We start from the raw sequence: 23,429 nt of genomic DNA, 5'->3' as shown, positions 1-23,429 counted from the left end.
CAAGTCTGTATGGCTCAATATTTTTAGACATAGTAGTTATGAGTTTTTGAGGGTTCAGGAAATCTGGAAGTTGAAGGGAGACAAGAATAATGAGGAAACACAATTAAGTGCTTTTCCAGCACTGCTAATGGGTCAACTGGTGTGGGAATGATTCCCACGGCAGCTCTCCAAGTAAACCAGCTCCTCTCCTGAAGCCCACTGCCTACCTCTACAATCTGACCTTCCTGCAATTTAAAAATTCCCCACGCCATATTTTCCCCTCACTGACCCACAATCTCTTCAAAACTATTTCACTACCATCATCGCCATCCCCACCTCTCAAAACAATCACTCCTTCCTGCTTCTTTGCCATCCAACCTCGTCCCCTTCCATCAGATCTCCAGCCTGTCTTACTGCATTAGAAACAGATAAATAAAGTTCAAATGATGTTCTGGCATTAAATTTAGCTGAATCTCTGCATTTCTCACCTCTATGAACAGTACATCCCTACTGCCATAAATACTTAACTTTCTGTAATACTCTGAAACAATTCACCATAGTTCTGGTTTCACCATCTGAAAGCTCAATTAAACATTATGCAAGTATAACTCAAAATATAAAATAATATTTTTGAATATTTGCAGTAGTACAATCTGATTCAATTTTATATGCATTTACATGACAGTTTTATAGAAAAATTGCTCCTAAATTCTTCAATTGGCCTGTTGATGACTATCATACATTAAAGACTGCCTGTTTGGGTCTCTCAAGTTTCTCCATGTTCACTCTATGAAATCTCTTAATAATCTTCACAGCGTTTGCTTATATAAATATCAGAAAAAGCTAGCTTAGTTTCATCAGATTCCACTAATTTGTCCTTACCATAATAACTGGCATTGCAATTTGTTCCATCCTTTTCACCATCGCAGTTCACATCCACATCATCCTGAATGCAAAGTAAAACAGAATGGTATCAATATGCCAAAAGACAACTCAGTAGAGCTTCAAAATATCCAATCCACCGCAGTCAAAGTCCTAGAAATAAACTTACACACGATTAAAATTAATGGGAATAATTTTTACTTTATTTCCCAAGATAGGTGTAAACAGAGTGACACAGGGCAGTATGTTTAGTGATTACTGCTTAATTTTATTTGTGGTCAGACTATTATTTAGCTTGTGTGGTTTCAGTCCATGTTGAAGATGAAGCCCCAGTCCAAAATGGAGGAGTTTCATTAATGTACTGAACTGTGGGTAGTGTTGTCTTTTGTGAAAATGTCTTAGTAAGTCGATGTGTAGGGTGTCAACAGAAAACCATCCCCAAAAACTAAGTAAAAAGAAAGATTGAAAGATACTGGCAAATCACAGAAAAGTTTTTTAATTACTTTACAGCGTGGAAACAGGCCCTTCGGCCCAACAAGTCCACACCGACCCGCCGAAGCGCAACCACCCATACCCCTACATTTACCCCTTACCTAACACTATGGACAATTTAGCATGGCCAATTCACCTGACCTGCACATCTTTGGACTGTGGGAGGAACCGGAGCAACCGGAGGAAACCCACACAGACATGGGGAGAATGTGCAAACTCCACACAGTCAGTCGCCTGAGGCGGGAATTGAACCCGGGTCTCTGGCGCTGTGAGGCAGCAGTGCTATCCACTGTGCCACCGTGCCGCCCACGGTTATTTTCAAAGAGATCCAGACTAGAATACAAAAGGACTCAGAATAGTAAGGTTGCAGATGGAAAGAAAAATGGAATGGCACATCTCACATTGAGGCTTCTTGCCTCAATTTTTAACTCAATTGTTTATTCTCGGAGATGTGCAGGGAGTGAGAGCTTAGAATGGTATATTGAGGGTGACATGGTTTTGGGAACAGAGTGAATGGTGGGACCTTCAGTGTTCTTCTTTGACTGATAAGATTTAAGGATCGAGAAAAAATTGTTAGCTGGAGGATTAGAGTCAGATCAGATACAGAAAGAGAAACATACAGAGTTAACAAAGATTGGAATTAAAAAGAAAATAAATAGAAGGGAAAAACTTTTTTTTAAAGCTGACAGTTTTAAAATCTCTGAGGTTAATTCAGATCTTGAATGAGTGAGAATCCACAGCAAAAACTGTTCAGTTTCTGAGCTGGAGACCCACTAATAATGATCAAATCAATCTTTGTTTACATTGTGGTGAGTTTAATGGACAATTGATGTGCAAATGCAGCAACTTCTTGAAATTAAGAAAGATGCTAAAACTAAATGTCATTTGTGAGACATGTAAATCAACCAGCAAACTCTGGAAATTTGCAGTTCACATGTCACTTAAATTTTCTGAAGTTGTTCGTTGATTTGCATTCTGGTGTTCATTGTTAACATACCTTTACTTTCCAAGCAAGACCTGACCTTGAGTTTACACATCAACTTCTCAAAGGGCCAAGTCCCTTGATAGTTACATAAGATAAAGGAGCAGAATTAAGCCAATCAGCACATTGAATGGCGGAGCAGACTCAATCATAGCTGATAGGTTTCTCAACCTCATAACCCTTGATCCCCTCACTAATCAAGAACCTATCTCTGTCTGAAATATGCTGAATGACTTGACATCCACGGCCCTCTGTGGCAATGGGTTCCACAAAGACATAACCCTCTAGCTGAAGAAATTCTTCTGCATTTCAGTTCAAAAGTGTTGTCCCATCACTGACGCTGTACCCCTGGGCTCCTAGTCCCTCCCATTAGTGGAAATATCATTTCCACATCCATTCTATTCAGGCTTCTCTGAATCCTGCAAGTTGCAATCAGATCCCCTTTCATCCTTCTAAATTCTATTGAGTACAGAACCAAAGTCCTCAATAGCTCCACATATGATAATCCCTTCATCCCCGAAATCATTCTTGTAAACCTCCTCTGGACTCCATTCAATGCCAGCACATCATTCCTTAGTCACGGAGCCCAAAACTACTCACAATGTTCAAAATACAGTCTGACTAGAACCTTACACAGGCTCAGCAGTACATCTCTGCTTTTGTATTAATTTCAAAAAGGTTAGAAGACATTTGCTTTTCTAACCACCAACGGAACTAGGATGCCCAAGTCCCTTTGCCCTTCAGATTTCCAAAGCCTTTCCCGGTTTAGAAAACAGTCCATACCTCTATTCTTGCTATCAAAATGTAAAACCTCACACTTTGTCACATTGTATTCCATCTGTCACTTTTTTGCATGCTTGCCTAGCATGTCCAGGTCGTTCTGCAACCGCCACACTTCCTCAGCACTACCTGTCCCTCCAATGATCTTTCTGCCATTTGTAAAACTAGCAACAATGTCCTCAGTTCCTTCATCCAGAAATTTAATGTATAACATGAATAGTTGTGGTCGCAGCATTGGCTGCTGTGGTACTCCATTAGTCACCAGCTGTCACCCCAGGAAAGACCCCTGTACACATACTGTCTGCCTTCTGCCAGTCAGCCAATCCTTTTTCCATGCCAGTACCTTGCTCCAACACTATGGACTCTTATATAAATTAGCAGCCCCTGGTCAGCACCATGTGAAAGGCCTCTGGAAATTCAAACAAATCACATCCACTAGCTCTCCTTTGTCTAATTTACCTCATTACAGAAAGGGTGAAAAAGACATTTTTAGTTTTCACTCTGTAAAAAGAAGTTGGTGACTGTATGTGAAACCAGTTTTGGTTCTGGTTAAAAAAAATGGACCAAGTAGGAAGGAGACAATTCATGCGCATCATTAGAATTCTGGAATCAACCTAGACATTGGATCAGCAAGGCAATCATGTTTCTCCCCTTGTCACGTTCAACACTCACTACCCAACTCCATCATAACCCATCCACCTCCTGTAAAATGCAGAATATAATTGGTGACCAGTTCATATTCTATCAAAGCAAGATCACAGCATTAAGCCATCTACCATTTTGTTCTGCAAATTATTTACAGAAATAAACAAAAACATCAGCTTTTAGTATACAAAAGGTAATCTTTTCATGAAGGCAATGAGTGCCAACCTGGGATATCTCTGAAGCCGTGCCAACTGTTTCAGTTTCTAAGTAGTGTTCATCTTTCTTGTTGCAAACCGAATAAATGTCTAGTTGAGAACTGCTGCCAATTTGATACTGGCTGCTGACATATTCCTTAGATTCTAAGTGATCTACTTCTGGTTTCTGATTACGTTTGTTTCCCATTTTTAAATGTTGCAGAGTACCTGAAAAAAAATTAAATCATTTTAAAAAGTGCAGGTTGTCATGCTGATCTGTTGCAAGAATACCACCAACCACCTGGGAAGGGAAGGCATGAGCTGGCACACATGGACAGAAAGGATGTTGCCAGGGTTGGAGGATTTGAGTTATAGGGAGAGGGTGAATATGCTGGGGTTGTTTTCCCTGGAGCGTCGGAGGCTGAGGGATGACCTTCTAGAGATTTGCGGGAGTACAATTGCAACATTGAAGAGGCATTTGGATGGGTATATGAATAAGATGGGTTTGGAGGGATATGGGCCGGGTGCTGGCAGGTGGGACTAGATTGGGTTGGGATATCTGGTCGGCATGGATGACTTGGATCAAAGAAAGGTCCGTTTCCGTGCTGTACATCTCTCTGACTCTATGACTCTGAGTGCTGACAACATCTCTGGATAGGAGCCAAGTTTCAGGTGGAGCTGCAGCAATAAAAATTTGAATCTACACATGCCTTTTCCACTTTCTTAGCCATTGAGAGTTGGTTCTGTCATAGAAAGTTTCTGCATTCAGAAGCATCTGGAAACGTGTGCCACATTAGTACCAAATAAGGCATCAGCAAAAGGTTCAAGATCCTGGTCCCATTACAAGATTTGACATTCTCCTCTCTCCTGAATTTTTCACCAATAATACAAATTCCCAACAATATTCAGTCCTGCATATCAACCTTCCAAGGCCTTGTGTCTTCCAAGATTTCTCTCCTCTCTTTGCCATTCTTCGATCTTGCAAGCAGATGACTACATTCCCAGTACTCTCCTGATTACACAATCATCTTCAATACCCACCCCAACATCCAAAGGCAAGAATAGTTTACCCAATGCCCCTGATAACAAGATTCCACTCCCCAAAAATCAACAACCCAGAATTAATCTTCCAAAAGGGTCTATCTCCAGTGGTCTCAGAAATGTGGGCTCTTATCTGTTGGGTTCTGGTTTGCTATCAATAATTTATTGATTTTTAGGAGGTTCAAATTACTCCCAGATCCTGATTCTGATACTGACTAATTTAGGAAAGTAAAATAAAGAAGGCAGTAGGCAGGTGTTTCAGGGCAAAAGAACCTCTGCGTTTATTAAATACAAAAAATGTATAATACAAGAAATAAAGGCAAATGCAATAGAACTGAAATTAACACAACTATACAGTAATTAAACACACTTCCAAATTAAACATGGGTTAAACACTATTAGAAGCTAAACAGTAGTTTTAATCACAGACGCTTTCATTACATTTGCTACCCTAGGGTTCTCTGCTCTGTCACTACCCACCTTCCCCTCCCTGCTAGCTAGGTTGGATACTCTGAGGTCTCAGGAGTTTAAGCTCACCACTGGGGATAAACACAATTTTGAAGTACTGGTGGCTGTCAGCTAACTGTACCTGATGCCTTGATGAAGACTTTGGACGATGTAGGCCTTCAGTCTGGGTGGAGTCCGCTGATGTGGTCGAATGTGTTCTGAATTTCCTTACTTTGGTTTTACAAGCTGGCTTTCACCCTAGGATGTGTCCGGCGCCTTGTGTTGTCAGTCGGGTTGGTGGTTTTTAGAGATTGTCAGTTCTTAGATCTGCTGGCCGTGGTCAGCTCCCCTCGTACGGAACAGGACTGTGTCAGTAGGTTTCAGAATTGCTGTTGGGTCCTCCTTCTGAAGGTAACTCTTGGAAATAGCTATTGAAATTCTTCTTCTGGGGATTGCTGTTTGGAAAGCATCCTGGAGAATAGCTGCCGAGGAATTGTTCTCGGGGAGATAGCTGTTTAGGATCCCTCCTCTGGAGATAGCTGTGGGGAATAGCTTTCAGGTGAGATCAGGGCCTCTTATCTTCACTTGCCATTCTGTTACTGGTGTTCACTTTGAGATCAATTGGCTTCCTGACCGTCAAGATTAAATGTGAATATATTTGATTGGAGTCAAATGTCCGGTATCTGTATAGGTTTCAAAATGTCTGGGTTTTTGTAGGTTAGTTTCAGTCTAGAGTGTTAGGTCTAATTGATTGTTCTCTTCTGTGGAGGTATGTGAATTCAAGGTTGAACAATAGTCCCAGACTGGCTCTGTATGTAGTTGTTGCTGCCTGAGCTGAGGCTTTTGTCCAGTATTTTGCTATTAGAAATGATCATGGTCTTGTCCAGTATTTCAGATTATAGGAATTTTTGCTCAATCCTACATATCTCAGTACTACTTTGGGAGCCAACTCCGAATACTGCTCAACACAATTCTCAATTGCTGACACAGTATCATCCCATACTGCTTTTAAATTCTACTCCATGGCATTTAGACTCCTATTAATCAAACTCAAAAACCCAAACAACTCATGACAAAAAAAAAAAACAACTTTGGGGATCTTAGCCTTTGTTTTTGATATTGTAAACAGAACGCAATGTGAACTCAAGCTTCTAATACATGATATCAATCACATCATTGACAAAATAGTACATTGTTCATGGTTCCCAGTGTAGACTAACAAAAACCGTGCAGATAACACCAGACTGTGGCGGGTTTGATGGTTTTCTAATCATAAGATATTCCATGTCAACTGTTGAGAATTAAAAACTGGAGTTTGGACTGAATTTTCCCAGCCCCTGAACAACATGGGTAATTGAGAGCCAGCTGGGAAATATGTGGTGACAACAGAAAAATCTTGATGTTGAGAAAATTTTCCATCCAATATTTGAATGGCAAGATGGTGATTGCTAAAAATGGTGAGAGTCCCACTAGCATACATTGACATTGGCCTGCATCATACGATGGCTGGCATGGCTTATCTGTAGCTGGTTTTGGAGGATAATGTTGGCAGATGACAATGTAAAAGAAATAGTAGGATGGGAATGTCAGAACTGAAGGTGTCACAGGGAGGGCAAAGATGAATGACACATGAAAGAATTAGTGGTGGGTGTCCCCTTGACTACCAGGTTGAGCCTGCACTCACTTTGTGAAAAGCAATCTATTCTGTCTTCCATTCTCATTTGAATCGTTAATGCACAATGGAAATGAAAAAAAAATGGCTGCAATTACACCAGGGGTGGACAGGAGTAATTTTTGTTTCTCTGTCTGAACATGTGGAATCTACTGGTAAGCAATGAGAGGCCCATTGGATTAATCAGGCACATAGTAAAGGTTGAAGTAATCTGTAAACATTGTATCCCACTAATGAAATGAATGCAGTAATCAACTCTGCCGAGTCTTGTGGCAGAGTGGTAGTGTCCTTACATCTGAGCTCAGAGGCCAAGGTTCAAGCCCCAACTGTAACATAACATCTCTAAACAGGCTGATTAGAAAATATCTGTAAATCCTGGTCACAAGCAATCATCACCTTGTAATTAGTCATTACAGCTTGATCACAGTCATCTGAGAAATACAAATAATCACAGATGACCTTAAAATGATCACATAACTCCAAAGACAATTGCGAGGGCATGCAGTGGATTTCCTACACACCCCACTGTTCGAAGAATTGTGCTGAAATGTGATACTTGTGTATGATGTGAATACAGATTGCTTATATTAATACAAACTGTTCGGCTTCAGAAATTCCCCAAGTCGGTTCATTGGAGCCATGACCAATAGATCTGGCCACAGCAAGGGTTGTGTCTCTGTGGCCTTGGTGCTTTGAAAGCATGGAGAAATGGAGGAGAAACAAAGGCGTTACCAGAGATCTCCAACAGACGTGGAATAGCCTCCACATGAAAAAAGATCACAGTTGAAGGGGCCCTCAGGATGTAGAGGAGCAACAGGAGGCCAGAAGTCCAATATCCTTGATGTAATTTCCTCTAGAGGAGTGAGGTGTATTGTCTCTAGGCTAAGGATGGTCCCACCATCACAATACTGTGTCATCTACTAGAGCAGGAATTGAAACCTGAAAGGGTGGTGACCATTCTATCCCAGTGGCTATCAAGATGACAGCTGTGCTTTCTATAATGCCACGCTCTGTTTCTATGGATCCACGGAGGACCTGTGGATCCAGCTATATCAGGGGCTATCGTCACTGTTGCTACAGTGCAATGAAGGCATTAAAAAATTGCGGATGCACAAATATGCTCAGGAGCAGCTGCAACCTCTGGAGGATGCCATACAGCTACACATGAAGTCGCAGCTGAATGTACCCCTGGGATGGAGAGAAGGTACTCAAGGCACAGAATCTATCTTTCTCTATACCATTGTCTCCAGCTGAGGTGCAGTGTCAGCACAGACACAGGATGTCCTGGGTCACTATCACAGAACCATCCGACTGCTGCAGCTGAACGAATAGCCTGAAGCCATCACAGTGACAGCTGTGTGAAAATTTTAATAAAATTGGCGGCTTTGCAGGAACCACGAGGGCCCTGTGGAGGATCTCTTAATCTTTAAACCACAAACTATATCAAGACTGTTACTGCAGTTTGTGACAAGTCACACCACTTCACTTTGTTTCCTAGTTACAAATTCAATCCCGCATCCCAGGCAGTAGACTTTGCCAATATAGCTGGCTTCTCCCAGGTGCAGGGCATGGCATACAGTATACACATCAGATTTGCAAGGTCACATCATAATCTGGTTGACTTCATGAACAGAAAATTATTCCAGTCCATCAATGTACAAGTCATTTGCAGCACACCCCAGAAATCTGCACCAGGTATCTTCGCTGTTGCAATGGTGCCTCTAACCCTGGGAACTCTCATGTCCTACTTCATTTAAAGGGCTGAATGCCTCACAAAGAAGGTTAATGGGAGAAAAGGGCTACCCTCTGTTACTAATAGCTGATGACTCCATTACACAACCTCCCGACTAAGGCCAAGTGAAGATGTGATGCAGCCCATTCTTCCATCAGGGGCAACATGGAAGAGACAATAGGTAAAAACAATGACTGCAGATGCTGGAAACCAGAGTCTAGATTAGAGTGGTGCTGGGAAAGCACAGCAGTTCAGGCAGCATCCGAGGATCAGTAAAATCGACATTTTGGGCAAAAGCCCTTCATCAGGAATCCAGCACCACTCTAATCTAGACTCACGGAAGAGACAATAGGCCTCCTCAAGAGCAGGTTCTGTTATTTGCATTGTTTCGGATTGGAATCGTGCAAGACAGATGGAATATGCTATAAAATCATCGCATGCTGTCCAACTTGAGCAGAGAAATGCCAGGCTAATGCATTTATTTTCCCTTTTTATTTAAGAACAGGGCTCGAGAGCACCAGATTAGGCTCCAAGTCTTGATCATTAGGGAAGGGAGTGGGGACCAGGGCCAAGCTAAGGATTTGTGTTTAACTTATATTAATCCATTCCTGCAATTATTCCCCCCATTCCTGGAAGGTAAGCTGTGATGCCAGGCTGTACCTCCTTGGAATCCACCATTTGGAGTATCTTAATTGAATGGCCAATTAGGGGCACTGCAAGATGAACCAATCAGGGTTATGAAAACCCACTCAATGCAAAAGTATTTAGGGATAGTAGAAAGAATCTTGGGAAATAAAAGCTCATCAGCTGTGACCATCTCTCTCACCCTCCACACATCCCTGACAATCTAACTCTCACCTCTCTCAACCTCCCACTTATGGAACAACTCGAAAATCACCCCCTTATCCTGCTCCTGCCTCATCACTCCTCCATATAATGTTAATTGCTACGTGTACACTGAAGACAGCCAGCTCAACCTTACCATCACCTCTCTTGAATCCTCCACCGTTGCTAAACCATCAGATTGCTTATTCAACATTCAGTACTACAGAGCAGAAAGGCTATTGTTTTGGATCACTGCTCAGTTCCCAAACTCAGTTCCCTAACTATCCATTCTATCCCGCTCCCTGTCAATAGTCAGAGATCAAGATAGATAGCTTGCATCCTTGGTGTCAGGTGAGCTTCTGACCTCTTATTCATGTCATGACTAATTCATTTCTGTCTCTGTAACATCCCATGACTTTGTCCTTATCTCAGTTTCTCTACTGCTGAAATCCCTATTCAGGGTTCTGTTGTCTCTACACTCAACTATTTCAATGCACGTCTAGCTAGCGTTCCCTCTAAGCTGTATTCAGCTCCAGAGTTCCATGCATGGCAATCAGTGCCGATTCTGGAAGTCATTGCTGCACATGGACCTCAGGAGGCTGCACTGCTCCTGGCTCATCACCTAAGCTGTACCCTCCATAAACTTTAGGTCATTCAAACCTCTGCTGCCCTTCTTTGTCTTTACTCACAGCAAGTCCTGCTCACCCATTAATCCTGTGCTAACTGACTTGTATTGGCACCGAGTCAAAACAACATCCTGATCTAAAGATTTCATCCTTATTTTTGAATCCCTCCATGGTCTTGCCACTCCTTATCTTTGTAGTTTCCTCCAGCCTCATAACCCTCCAAAACATCTGGGCTCTTTTTATTCTAGCCCCTTAGACTTCTCCAACCTTAACTGCTCCACCACTGAGGAGGAACTTCTTTTCTCAGAGGGTAGTGAATCGGTGAAACTCTGATGCAGGAGGGTCATCGAACATGAAACTTTGACTTTCCTTTCTCTTTCTCTCCATAGATGCTGCCGGACTTGCTGAGTTTCTCCAGCAATTTTAGTTTTTGTGTATGGAATTCTTTACCCCAGAAGGCTGTTGAGGCTGAGTCATCAAACGTATTCAAGACGGAGACTGATTGAAAATCCATCTATTAGTCTAGGTCTAGTTTCAGTCCAGGGTTATATGGAAAAGGCGGGAAGGTGGAATTGCAGATAATCAGATCAGCCATGATCTCACTGAATGGCAGAAAAGACTCAATGGGTTGGATGGCCTGCTTCTGCTCCCCCACCTTATTAGTGAACATGCCTTCAGTTGCTTAAATTCTAACTCTGGGATATCCTCCTTAAATCTATCCTGCTTTCCACATTTAAGTCACACCTCAAAACCTAACTTTGAATGAGGTTTTTTGGACATCACTCTAATTATTTCCTTATGTGGCTCAGTGTCATAATTTGTCTTATAATGTTCTAGTGCAGCACTTTAGAACACTACTTTCGTTCAAAGATGTCCTACAGATATAAGTTGCTAAGGAAATTGAGTATCTGTAACAATGACATTGTTTTACTTCTAGTGCTTGATGATCAATTGGAAGTTGGTAAATGCACCCTCAGGGAAGCATACCACTGATCCCAGATAATCTGATGGGATTTGAATCTTAAGACAGAAGTATAGAAAGGGACGCAGGCTATTATATTAAATGCAGCACAACTCACATTAAAACTGATTCTGTACGTGACTGGGCTGTAAAATGTAATTCCTGTCCACATGGTTAACCCTAGTGTTTGGGAACGATTCTTACATTAATACAAAGCATGCAAACTAAGTAAGAAAGGCTTACCTTTAGCAAAGCAAAGGTCAGCTTCATCGTGGTTGAACTGTTTTGCCTTAGAATGACAAGCCCTTCCACTTGCATTACTGCTGCCACTTGTGGAATCTGGAGAACTGTTTTTGGTAGAGGGGAATAGTTTAATAATGACAACAAGGTTTGGAACCAACCTTAGACCAAAAGAGGAACAGGAGTGGGCTACTCGATCCTTTGAGCCTGTTTCACCATTGAATTAGATCATGCACACTCAGTACCTTTTAGAGTCATACAGCACGGGAGCTGACCCTTCAGTCAAACTCATCCATATCGACTAGACATCCAAACTAATCTAGTCCCATTTACCAGTATTACCCATGTCCCTCTAAACCATTCCTAGTCATGTACCCATCCAGATGTCTTTTAAATGTTGTAATTATACCCACCTCCACCACTTCCTCTGGCAGCTCATTCCATGCATGCATCACCCTCTGCATGAAAAAGTTACCCCTTAGTTTCCTTTTAAATCTTGCCCCATCTCACCTTAAACCTGCTACACTCTGGTTTACATTCCAGGCACCATCATATGTTCCTTTCACTCTCACACCCCCTCCCCCTCTGTCTACAACAGAAACAAGCATTTTTCAGACCCTTTCAGTTCTGAACAATAGTTAGCTCAAACTCTAGACATTAATTGTGTTTCTCTCCACACAACTTTCCTGATTTGCTCACTTCCTCCAGCATACAGTGGGGACTACATTATCCATGCTGCCTTTCGGGTCCCACTGGTGGGAGTTGCAATTCTGATGAGCGCTCAAGCACTCCAGCAACGGCTGGACATCAAATATAAGCATGTGGATCTTAACTCTTACTTATCCATCACAGTTCCACAATTATCCCTTAATACACACATTATTATTACAATGAACCACAGCATTTTAATACAGTTCAACTGTGTATCAATGAGGCTTGCATTTTGCTTGTTTTCTGCCCAGTCACATCACCAGAAATTAAGTTGAAATTAAGTCACCAAACAATAAGAGTGAGATTCCTGCTGGGGTAAAAATGAAATAGAATTTAAAATAAGCTTTTCACTATTACTTTAAATTTGGTCAATACAGAGTATTAGTACTAAGCCAGGTTTTGGGTATATTTCCACAAATGCCCAGCAGAGAAAAAAGGCCATTCAACCCAAATGATCCATGCTGGTGTTCATGCTCACTCTTTGCTACCTCCACTTATGAATTCCATTTCATCAGAATAAAAAGATCAAAAGATGACTGTGGACATGTTGCTGATATTCCTCCTTACATCTCATGAAAGTGAGACGAGCAAAATATTGAATGCCCACAAAATTCAGTGATCAAACCAATGGTACCTCTTGAGTAAATGATTTGGAATTATTGTTACAGCGCTGGGAGGATTTCAATGGCAAATCCTACAATCTATGAGGTGATTTTAAGAGTAACTACGGCAAAAGTGAAACGCACCTAAAATACTAATGGAAAACTCAAATTTGTTGGCTTTCTAGATTAAAGTCTTTATCTTATTCCAGAAGCTGTTTGATAATTCGGGGGATTGTGCCATTCGGCTCTTGTATAAGGCCCTCCTACGACACATTCCCTCCTTACCACAGCTTTTCTAAAGAAAAGTTTCAACGTAATACTAACATCTTCCAAAATGACAGATTGCATTTAGTGTAGTTGGTCATGATGGTCACCTTTTACCTTAGTTTCAGCTAAAGAACATGTACCACGCTAATGGCTGGAATGAACAGTTTGCCTGGTGGGTAAAGGCTAGACAGGCTAGGCCTGTCTCCTCTGGAGTTTAGAAGAGATGACTTAATTTAAACATAAAAGATCGTGAGTGGTCTTGATCAGGTGGACACTTAAAATATGTTTCTGCTCATTGACAAAATTCATAACTAGAGCACATACAGGTTATTCTGCTACAAAGCACGTTTCGTTAGTGTGAATTGGCTATAACACGATTGACGAATTATGGACGTTGTTTGGACAGCACAAAATTTCTACTGAAGGGATATAGCGATTTTCTATGAGCGGTCTTCTACAATGTGATTTTCTATAGTGGGTTTCCACAGCGCAATTTTCTATAGCATCTGGTTGCAGAGAAACACGACTGTCATGTTATAGTAGAACAACCTGTACTTCCTTCCTCTGCAATCATGGAAATCTCCAGGACCTCAACAAGCAAGTATTTGTGGATTTAACACAATTTTAAAATGTACTTGACTGAAAACATGAAATTAAAGCAAAGACTTCACATAAGTATAGATAAGTATTATGTTGACTGTAAAATGCTTTGGTATGTACCAATATCATGAAAAGTGCTATGTTCATTCGCCAATACGCTTCAATTGAAAAGTGCAATACCTTCCTCTTGACTCATTTTTTCTGGGTCTTTTGTTTAAAGCAGCTAACAAAATGGAGTTCTTCTTTTCTAACCTAGAAATAAAGGCATTCCTTTTAGTTTTTTTTCAGATGGTGCCTGAGGTGTATTTCCCAATCCTCTAGATACTCATTCTTTCATCAACAAAGGAAATAATTCACTCTTGCCTAATATTTTTAAATCTAAAATACAAAATTCAGAGATAAAATGGTAGATTTCTCTCTTAAGGCACAAGGAAGTAAAGGATTACCTGAGATAATTGTGAAAAATGAAGTGATCATAGGTACATACAAATAACGGCTTGTGTGATTTTATATCCATTTGAACAAATAGGCCGAATATAATAAATGCTATTGTCAACAAGTAATTTTACCCATCCAGCCTTCATCAATGTACTGAAACCTGAATCTGGACAAACTCTCCATTAGGTTAAAAAATTGCCTGTCCCACTATTTCTGATGTGGCAATATTTTTCCTTTACCTTCCCTTCACTAACTGTCAGCCACGGTGAATCAATGAAAATCAGGTTTCATTATTAACACACAAGCTTTTCTGCCCAATTTCCCCTTCTCAGTAAATGGTTCATTTTCAGAACAGATGTCTGTACAGAGTAGAGTCAAAATGAGTCAACCACATTGCTGACCTAGAGCCAGGCCATGTAAGCATGGCAGGTTTCCCTTCCTAAAGTAAACCGAGTGGGATTTTAGGATAATTGCTTTATGCTCACCATTACTGAGATTAGCTTGCAATTCCACTTAATTAACTGAATTCAAACACTATCAGTTTCAGGGCACTTGCCTGGATCTCACTGTCCAATGACACTGTGCTCTTGGGTCTTCAATTAAAATATTGACTATTACAGTTAAGATCAACTGTTTGGGATTATCTTTATCTTTTATTTTTGTGAATATGACCTCACTCATATGTGTCTCAAAATACCATACACAAAAGGAGCATGAGGAGACTGCTGAGCTCCAGAGACATACTCTGCCATTCAATAGGATCATGGCTGATTCGACATTCCACTTTGCCTGGAACCCTGATTCCCCTATTAATGAAGAATCAAGCTCAGCCTTAAAAATAGTCACAAGAACTCTGCATCAAAGCTTTCTGTAGCAAGGAGTTTCAAAGACTCAGTACTCTCTGAGAGAAGAAATTCTGCCTCATCAGTCTTAAATTGACACCCCTTAATTCTGAGACAATGCCCTCTGATTCTAGACTCTCCATGAGAGGAAACATTCTCTCAGCATTTACCTTGTCAAGCCCCTTAAGCATCCTATATGTTTCAATGAGATCACCTCTCATTCTTGCAAATTCCAGTGAGTTGAGTCACAGCCTGTGTAACCTTTGCTCATTACACAATCCTTACATACAAGAGATCAACCTAATAAACCTTCTCCGAACTGCCTCCTAAATCCATGTTTTTTCTTAAAGGGGGTCAAAACTGCTCACAGTACTCCAGATGTGGTCTCACCAGCACCTTGTACAATTACAGCAAGACTTTCCTATTCTTACACTCCAATTCCCTTGAAATAAGGATTAACATTCCATTAGTATCCCTGATTACCTGCTGCACCTGGGTGCTAGCTTTCTGGATTTTAAGCACAAGTATCTCAGAGTCCCTACCTGTTGCAGCTTTCTGCAATTTCGCTCCATTTAAATAATAGTCTGTTCTTTTGTTCTCCCTTCCAAAATGAACAACTTCACATTTTTCCACATTATAGTCCATGTCACATTTTGTCACTTACATAGCCTAAGATCTCTTTGGAAAACTGTTTGTTTACCTAACCCATGGGGGAGTTGGGGAGGGGGATACAACAGTCTATCATAGGGACAATGTTAGAACCTATTCGTAGAAACATTATGATAAACCACTTGGAGCAGTTCATCAGGTAGAACAAACGTGATTTTATCAAAATGAAATCATGTTTAACTAATTTATTGGAGTCCTTTGAAGAAGTAACTTCTGCTGCAGGTAAAGAGAAACCAGTTGATGTATCTACATTTCCAGAAAGCATTTGATAAGATGCACAAAGGTTGCTGTGGAAAATTAAAGATCATTGTGTGGGGGCTAACATATTTGCATGCATTGAAGATTGACTGCTAAATAGGCTGATGACACGAAGAGAGATAGGATAGGGAGTTGTGAAGCCTTATGAAGCCTTCAAAGGGACATAGATAAATTAAGTGAGGGGGCAAAGAGCTGGCAATTAGGACCTAATACGAAAAAGTGTGAAATTATCAGTTTAGGCGATCAATCACCTGATGAAGGAGCGTCACTCCGAAAGCTAGTGTGCTTCCAATTATACCTGCTGGACTATAACCTGGTATTGTGTGATTTTTAACTTTGTACACCGCAGTCCAACACCGACATCTCCGAATCAAGAATGTTACAGTTTATTGTGAAGGGAATGGAATAAAGAGCAGTGAGTTTATGCTTCAGTTACTTCGGGCATTGATGAAACTGCACTTGGAGTCCTGTACACAGACCCACAGGAGGATGTTAATTTGTTGGAAGCAGTTCAGAGAAGGTTTACTAGACTAATATTGGAACAAGTGGATAGCTTTATGAGGAAAGGTTAGACAATCTGAACCTGCATCCTCTGGAGTTCAGAAGAATTAGAGGTGATCTAATTGAAACATAAAAGATCCTGAGGTGACTTTTCTGGGTGGATGCTGAAAGCATAAAACTCTCTTTAAAAAAAGGGGTGTCAGTTTAACACAGAGATGAGGAAGCAATTTTTTTTCTCTGAGAGGGTTGAGAGTGTTTGCAATTCCCTTCCTCAAAATGTAGTGGATACAAAATTGTTACATATTTTTAAGTTACACATAGACAGGTAATGATTACCAAGGGGGTGAAAGATTATCAGGGTAGGGAAGACATGTAGATTTGAAGTTAAAATCATACCAGCCATGATCTATTTAAATGGTAGAGCAGATCCTAAGAGCTGAGTGGCCTATTCTTGTTTTTTGTTTGTATGAGAGGGCATGAATGGGGCATGGGGAACGTGCGGGTGGTGAGGGTATGTGAGGGGTGAGTTCTAAAGGGAGTTCAGTTAATTATTGCTGCTGACACAAAGTCTCACAGCACCAAACCAGTTTTTTGTTTTTTTTTAGCAAGGAGCCCATCTTCATAGACAGCTGCCCCATGACGACCTCGGACCATTTTTTGGGGTCAGCTGTCCCGATTTCAGGCAGCACCTGACCCCCAGAAATTAGGCTATGAACCTTCCTCAATTCCTGTGATGCCCTTTGAGCATGAAGGTCTAGCTCATATACTCTAAATTTAGACCAGTAGAGATCTGTGCTGAAAAAATTATGAAACTGCAAATCACACTTGCATAAGTATTAAGTACTTTAATGATTACATTTGTCCCAATGAAAATAAGCACATGATCCATCTGTCTCCCTTCTTTGATTGTCATGGTTTAAGCAGATTTCTGGTTGCTACTAATATTGCATGCAGATTTGCTACAATATGCTTTACCTCAAAATATGCAAATTATTCATCTGAAGTCTTTGGTCAGCAAATTGGATGATTTTGTTGAATCCATTAACCTGTTGAAAATTAACAACAATGAAGTCAGCTGATTTAATAATGTACTCAAAGCCCAAATGGTGGAAAACTACTACTGGTATTATAATCATTCAAGCAGTGATTAAAGGGATCTAATCAGTCCTGAAGAGTCCAATGGTTAGAGCTCAGTATATTCCTAAGTTTTGGACTTAATTGTTGTTTTCCTGTAACTCCTCCATCTAACACAAGACAACATAATTATAATCAATTACTAAAAACAAACGGTTCAATGACCTCAAAGACAAAAGGGTAAATTGGAAGTTCTCAAGTGATGATATCACCAGTATAAGTGGGCACTGGCAATTTGAGGGTGGGTGGGGGAAAATGAGTAGGTGCCTCCAAATCTCAAGTTTTTTTTGTAAATAACAGCAGTAAGGTCATGGTTACTAGGTTGTCAGCAAAGATAGGCAACTCCGCCACTGGATGGCCGATGGTGGTAGCTGCGCAATGATAGCTGCCATACAAATGGCGCTTGCCTTAAGTGGATAAAGTTGGCTCCCATTTCCCATCCATTTCGATCTGCAGCCAGGAAGTCACCGCCAACACCTCCAAACCTTAGCTGTGTTCTCGCTTCATTTGGTGTGCAAATGGATGATGGGTGGAATGGGTTTATTTACAAGCAGGTAGCCGTCACCACTCACCTCACCAATAATCCTAGAGTGAGAATGGTGCTTGACTGACACCATGGCAGAAGAGTACAACGCTCACCAATGACCAAACGTTAGGGCCTCTACACTTCAGTCCTACCTCATCTGAAAAATTCAGCCCGCTTTGTGCTATATATACTGTCACTATAAATGCGAGCATGTTGCAGTGCACAATATGTGGGAACTGAAGACATGCTACAAAACACTTAATGTGACTGAAATAAGATTTACAGTTGGTTCTGCTATAAAGTGTTTCTTCAACACAAATTGGCTTTAACGCAATTGAAGAATTTATAACATTATTTGTACAATGTGAACTTTCCTTACATGTATTGGCTATAACGCAATTCGGACCCCATTAGTTCAAACAGCATGCTGTTGTGTGATTTTCTTATAACACAAGATCCCATGCAAATGGAAAGTGCCGTTTCAGGATGTTTGGCAATTTTCTGCAATGCATCTTGCAGATAGTACAGACTACTGCAACTAAGCGATAGTGGTGGAGGGGGTGGATGCTTGTGGAAGTGGTGCCAAACAAGAAGGCTGTTTTGTCCTAGATAATGTCAAACTTCTTGTGTTATTGGTGGATCTGCAACCATCCAGGCTTGGGACATTGGCTGTCTCAATTTCTCTGCTCCTCTCACCCACTTTAACCTGTCCCCTTCCGAAATTGTCACATTTCACTTTCTTAGGTCCAAACCTGACTTTGTTACCAATTCGGCCGACAAATGTCATGCTGTTGTAGTTTGGTGCACTGATCTTTACCTTGCAAAGGCTTGGTGCCAACTCTTGGACACTTCTTCATACTGCCTCTGGACCATGACTCCATATCCGAATATCAACTGTTGCCAGAACTGTCACCATGCTTATTACATCCAGAGATCTTCCTCCCATTGCCTCCAACATGGCGATCACCCAACGCAGACAGCCCACTTTTACCTCCTTACTAAAATCCACAAACCAGACTGTCCTGGTAGAACCATCATATCAGCCTGTTCCTGCCCCACCGAGCTCATTTCCTCCTATTTTGACTCCTTCCTCACTCCACTTGTCCAGACCCTGCCCAACTACATCCGTGAATTCGCTGATGCCCTCCGCCATATTACAATTTCCAGCTCCCTGCCCCTAACTGCCTCCCATTCACTATGGATGTCCAATCCCTCTATACCTCCATTCCCCACCAAGTTGGACTGAGAGCTCTCGACTTCTTCCTCGAACAGAGGCCTGAAAAATCCCCCATCAACCACCATCCTCCAAATGGCTGAAATTGTTCTCTCACTGGGCGAATTCTTCTCTAATTCATCTCACCTGCTAAATCCAAGGAGAGGTAATGGGCATTCACATGGATCCCTGTTATGCCTGACTCTTTATGGGATATGTGGAATGATCCTTGTTCCAGTTGTACACTGGCCCCCTCCCACAGCTCTTTTTACGATACATTGACGGTTGTTTCAGTGCTGCTTCAAGCTCCCACCAGGACCTTGAAACCTTCATTCATTTTGCCTCTAATTTCCACACACCTCCCCCCCCCCCCCCACCCCACCCCCGCCATAACTTTCACATCATCCATTTCTGATACTTGCCTTCCTTTCCTTCACCTCTCTATCTCCATTTCGGGGAATAAACTGTCCAATACCATTCATTACAAAGCCATCGACTCCCATAGCTACCTTCACTATAGCTTGTCACAGCCCATGTCATGCAAGGACTCCATCTCATTCTCCCAGTTTCTTCGCCTAGGTTGCACCTGTTCGGATCATGCCATCTTCCAAAGCAGCGCTGCTAACATGGCTTTCTTCTTCCATGACCATTGGTTTCCCACCCAATGTGGTTAGGTAAAATCAATGACTGCAGATGCTGGAGACCAGATTCTGGATTAGTGTTGCTGGAAAAGCACAGCAGTTCAGGCAGCATCCGATGAAGGGCTTTTGTCCGAAATGTCGATTTTACTGCTCCTCGGACGCTGCCTGAACTGCTATGCTTTCCCAGCACCACTAATCCAGTACCCAATGTGGTTGACTGGGCCCACAACCATATCTGACCTATCACCTTTGCTTCCGCCTTTGCCCCTTCCTATCACTCACAACAGTGTGACTGGGCTCCCCTTGTCCTCAATTTTCATCCCATCAGTCTCTGCATTCAAAAGAATCATTCTCCACTACTTCAGACAACTTCAGCAGAACGCCACCACCAAATACATCATCTTCTCATGCCCTTGACTGCATTTCGCAGGGACCCCTCCCTCTGGGACATCCTAGTCCATTCCTCAAACCATCAACACTAGACCCCTTCTTGCTGCACCTACCCACGTAACCACAGAAGATACAACACCTGCCTCTTCATCACCTCCCTGCTCACCATCCAAGAGCTTAGTCTTTCCAGGTGAAGCAGCATTTGACCTGTACCATCTCCAACCTTGCATATCATATCCACTGCACCCAATGTGGCCTGCTCTACATTGGAGAAACCAAATGTAAACTGGGTGACCGCTCTGCAGAACACCTCCAGTCTATGCACAAGCAAGATCATGATCATCCTGTAGCTAGTCATTTTAACACAGCATCCTGCTCGCATGCCCACTTATCTGTCCTCAGCATGCTGCAGTGTTCTAGTGAATCACAACACAAACTGGAGGAACAACATCTCAGCTTCAGACTAGGCACCTTATGGCCTTCTGGATTCAATACTGAGTTCAACACCTTCAAATTGTGACCCATTTCTTCTCTTATCTTTTAGCTTGTTGCATTCTGTTATCATGTCCTCTCTCCCCTCCCCCCACTCCAGGGGGACTGTCTGTCATTTCAAGTCTGGCAGGAGACATACCATTGTTCTGCCATTCTCACATTCTGATCACTTAATCTGAACTACCAACATCTTTTCTCCACCAGCACCCTACATCCACTACCTCCACACTACCCCTCACCCCAAACTATAACATAAATGCTGTCACCTCCACACTTCAGCTCTGAAGAGGAGTCACCTAGACTCTGAACGTTAGCTTGCTCTCTCTCCATGGATGCTGCCTGACCCATTGTGATCTTCAGCATTGGTTGTTTTCAACATGTGCATGATTCCAACATCGCAGTAATTTGCTCCTAGTGAGGAGTATTCCTGACTTATACTTTGTAGATGATGGACAGGCTTCGGATAGAGAGGAGGTGAGTTATTTGCCACAGTATTCCTAGCTTGTGACCTGCTCAGCGCCACTGGGTTTGTATGGTGGGTGGGGAGTCCACTTGAGTTTTTGGTCAATGGTAACCCCCAGGATGTTGATAGTGTGGGATTCAGAGATGGTAACACCACTGAATGTCAAGAGGTAATGGTTAAACTGTCTCTTATTGCTTGGCATTTGAATAGCATGAAATTTACTTGCCATATGTGAGCCCAAACCTGGATATTGTCTGGATGTTGCTGCTTCAATATCTGAGGAATTGCAGATGGTGCTTAACTTTGTGCAATCATCAGCGAACATCCCCACTTCTGACATTATCATGGAGGTACTGGTGCTCCTTATTTGTAATTTGGTTAAAAGCAAACTCCAAAATCATCTTCATTGGCAAATTTAGTGCAGGAAGGATGTCTTCAACCAAGAAATTCTTAGGTTGTTGTTGTAAAGCAATTGCATGAATATAGCAATGGCATAAATATCGATTAAATTAGGTCTGCAGCATTAATTTAGAACCTTGATGTATATTCTGGGTTACAGTGCATTGGGCAGGATATGGAAAATACTCTGCAAGGAATTCAACATAAGCATGCAAATAAGATTTCTCCCACCTCATTTTTTATCATGTATTAAGTATTTAATATATACTTTTTATAAAGACAATATACAGCTACTTACCAAATTAAATAAAGGACCAGCCTTTAAAAGAGACACTGCAACACAATTCAAAAGCTCAGCAAAAAACTTATCATATAAAATAAAAAAAAGTCATTTTGGGAAAAGACAACGCAATTAAGCACTTGTGGTACCCACTGGATACGGGAGAGAACTTGTTATATGAACTGAATAACTTTGTATATATATTATATAAATATATATATATATATCAGACACACATACACACAAACATAGGTTTGGTTAACAAACGAATCTAAACATTTCATACCTTGCATGTCAGTTCTTTAACACATTTGTGAAGTTTTACATTTTCTGCTGCAAGCATCTTGCATTCTTCGTTCTTCTTCGTAATGCGTTTCTGCACCGTTTCATTCTAAAATTTAATTGCAATTAAATAAGTGAACTGTAAATGATCACCATGATCCTTATAATGCCTCACACAAATATTCCAGGTAGAAGCACTTTAACAATAAATGAACAGAAACAACACGTTCATCTAGAAAAATAAACAGAAACTATAGAAACTAGAAATGAGACAAAATAGAAGATTAAATATTAAAAGGTTAAAACTTTTAAGTGGAATATATATATATATCATGGGATTTGTGGACAGGAGATGGACAAAAACTATCAATGTTTTTCAATCTCAGTTGAGGAAGATCCAGTCAGAATGAGCTAATCAGATACTAAAAATTATTTTAAAACTGCTACATGCAAACAGAGGGAACTTTATTGCAAAAGATAAAACAATTTCCAATCAGGAATGAAGGGAAATTATGAAACCACCCATTGTTCTGGAGACCTGGTCTTTTTCGCTTCTGTGAGTTGAAGTGTAGAAAATTGGGAACATGGAGCTTTGTCACACTCTTGGGAGTGGTGTGAAAAATTATAAGAATGGGAATAATTAAATACTTTCAAAAAGAGGTGCCAAAGTGTATTTTGAGAAATTTCAAATTAAACATTTTGCTTGTGTGTTCCTGCAAAGAACCATGTTCACAGAAAGTACAGATTGGAAAATTATGCATATACAGCCTTTTTTTCCATACATAAAACTAATTGATGTAAAATTAATTAATTTAAACCCCTACTAAGAATGCCAAGGAGGGAAATTTATTCTAATACTTCACTAACCTTGCTATTTTTGAGAGAGGATGTAGAATTGCCTGAAGATTCTCTCACTTTTGGGTCAATTGCTGCACATTCCTGAAAGGAAACAAATCTTTCTTTGTCAAATGTTTCTCCCTTTTTAATGTGTAGTGCGTGTCAATAGATCAGATGTGGAGGAGCCGGTGTCGGACTGAGGTGGACAAAGTTAAAAATCACACAACACCTGATTATAGTCCAACAGATTTAGTTGAAAGCACTAGCTTTCGGAGCACTGCTCCTTCATCAGGTGGTTATGGAGAAAAGACCATAACATACAGAACTTATAGCAAATGATTACAGTGTCATGCAATTAAAACGATACATTGAACAAACCTAGGTTG

At 41.1% G+C, this 23,429-nt stretch overlaps 1 protein-coding gene across 6 annotated transcripts in view; it reads right to left on the bottom strand.

Annotated features, from left to right (window-relative positions):
* The window catches only part of LOC122549185 (cancer-associated gene 1 protein homolog), a 129,802-nt gene that overhangs the window by 40,476 nt on the left and 65,897 nt on the right, over positions 1-23,429 (bottom strand). For all 6 annotated transcript variants that reach the window (XM_087985831.1, XM_087985832.1, XM_087985834.1 and 3 more), the window contains 7 exons: positions 23,074-23,145; positions 22,211-22,315; positions 17,362-17,432; positions 13,859-13,930; positions 11,502-11,605; positions 3,986-4,182; positions 862-925 (listed from right to left, as the gene is read on the bottom strand). In XM_087985831.1, the coding sequence (XP_087841957.1) occupies positions 862-925; positions 3,986-4,182; positions 11,502-11,605; positions 13,859-13,930; positions 17,362-17,432; positions 22,211-22,315; positions 23,074-23,145 (685 nt within the window). The remainder of the gene's footprint in view (positions 1-861; positions 926-3,985; positions 4,183-11,501; positions 11,606-13,858; positions 13,931-17,361; positions 17,433-22,210; positions 22,316-23,073; positions 23,146-23,429) is intronic.

Source organism: Chiloscyllium plagiosum, unplaced genomic scaffold (assembly GCF_037043375.1).
Source record: "Chiloscyllium plagiosum isolate Xiang-an unplaced genomic scaffold, Cpla_swu_hap1 HiC_scaffold_4, whole genome shotgun sequence".
Lineage (NCBI taxonomy): Eukaryota > Metazoa > Chordata > Chondrichthyes > Orectolobiformes > Hemiscylliidae > Chiloscyllium > Chiloscyllium plagiosum.
The sequence above is the reverse complement of the archived record's forward strand: the minus strand, read 5'-3'. Positions and strand labels throughout refer to the sequence as shown.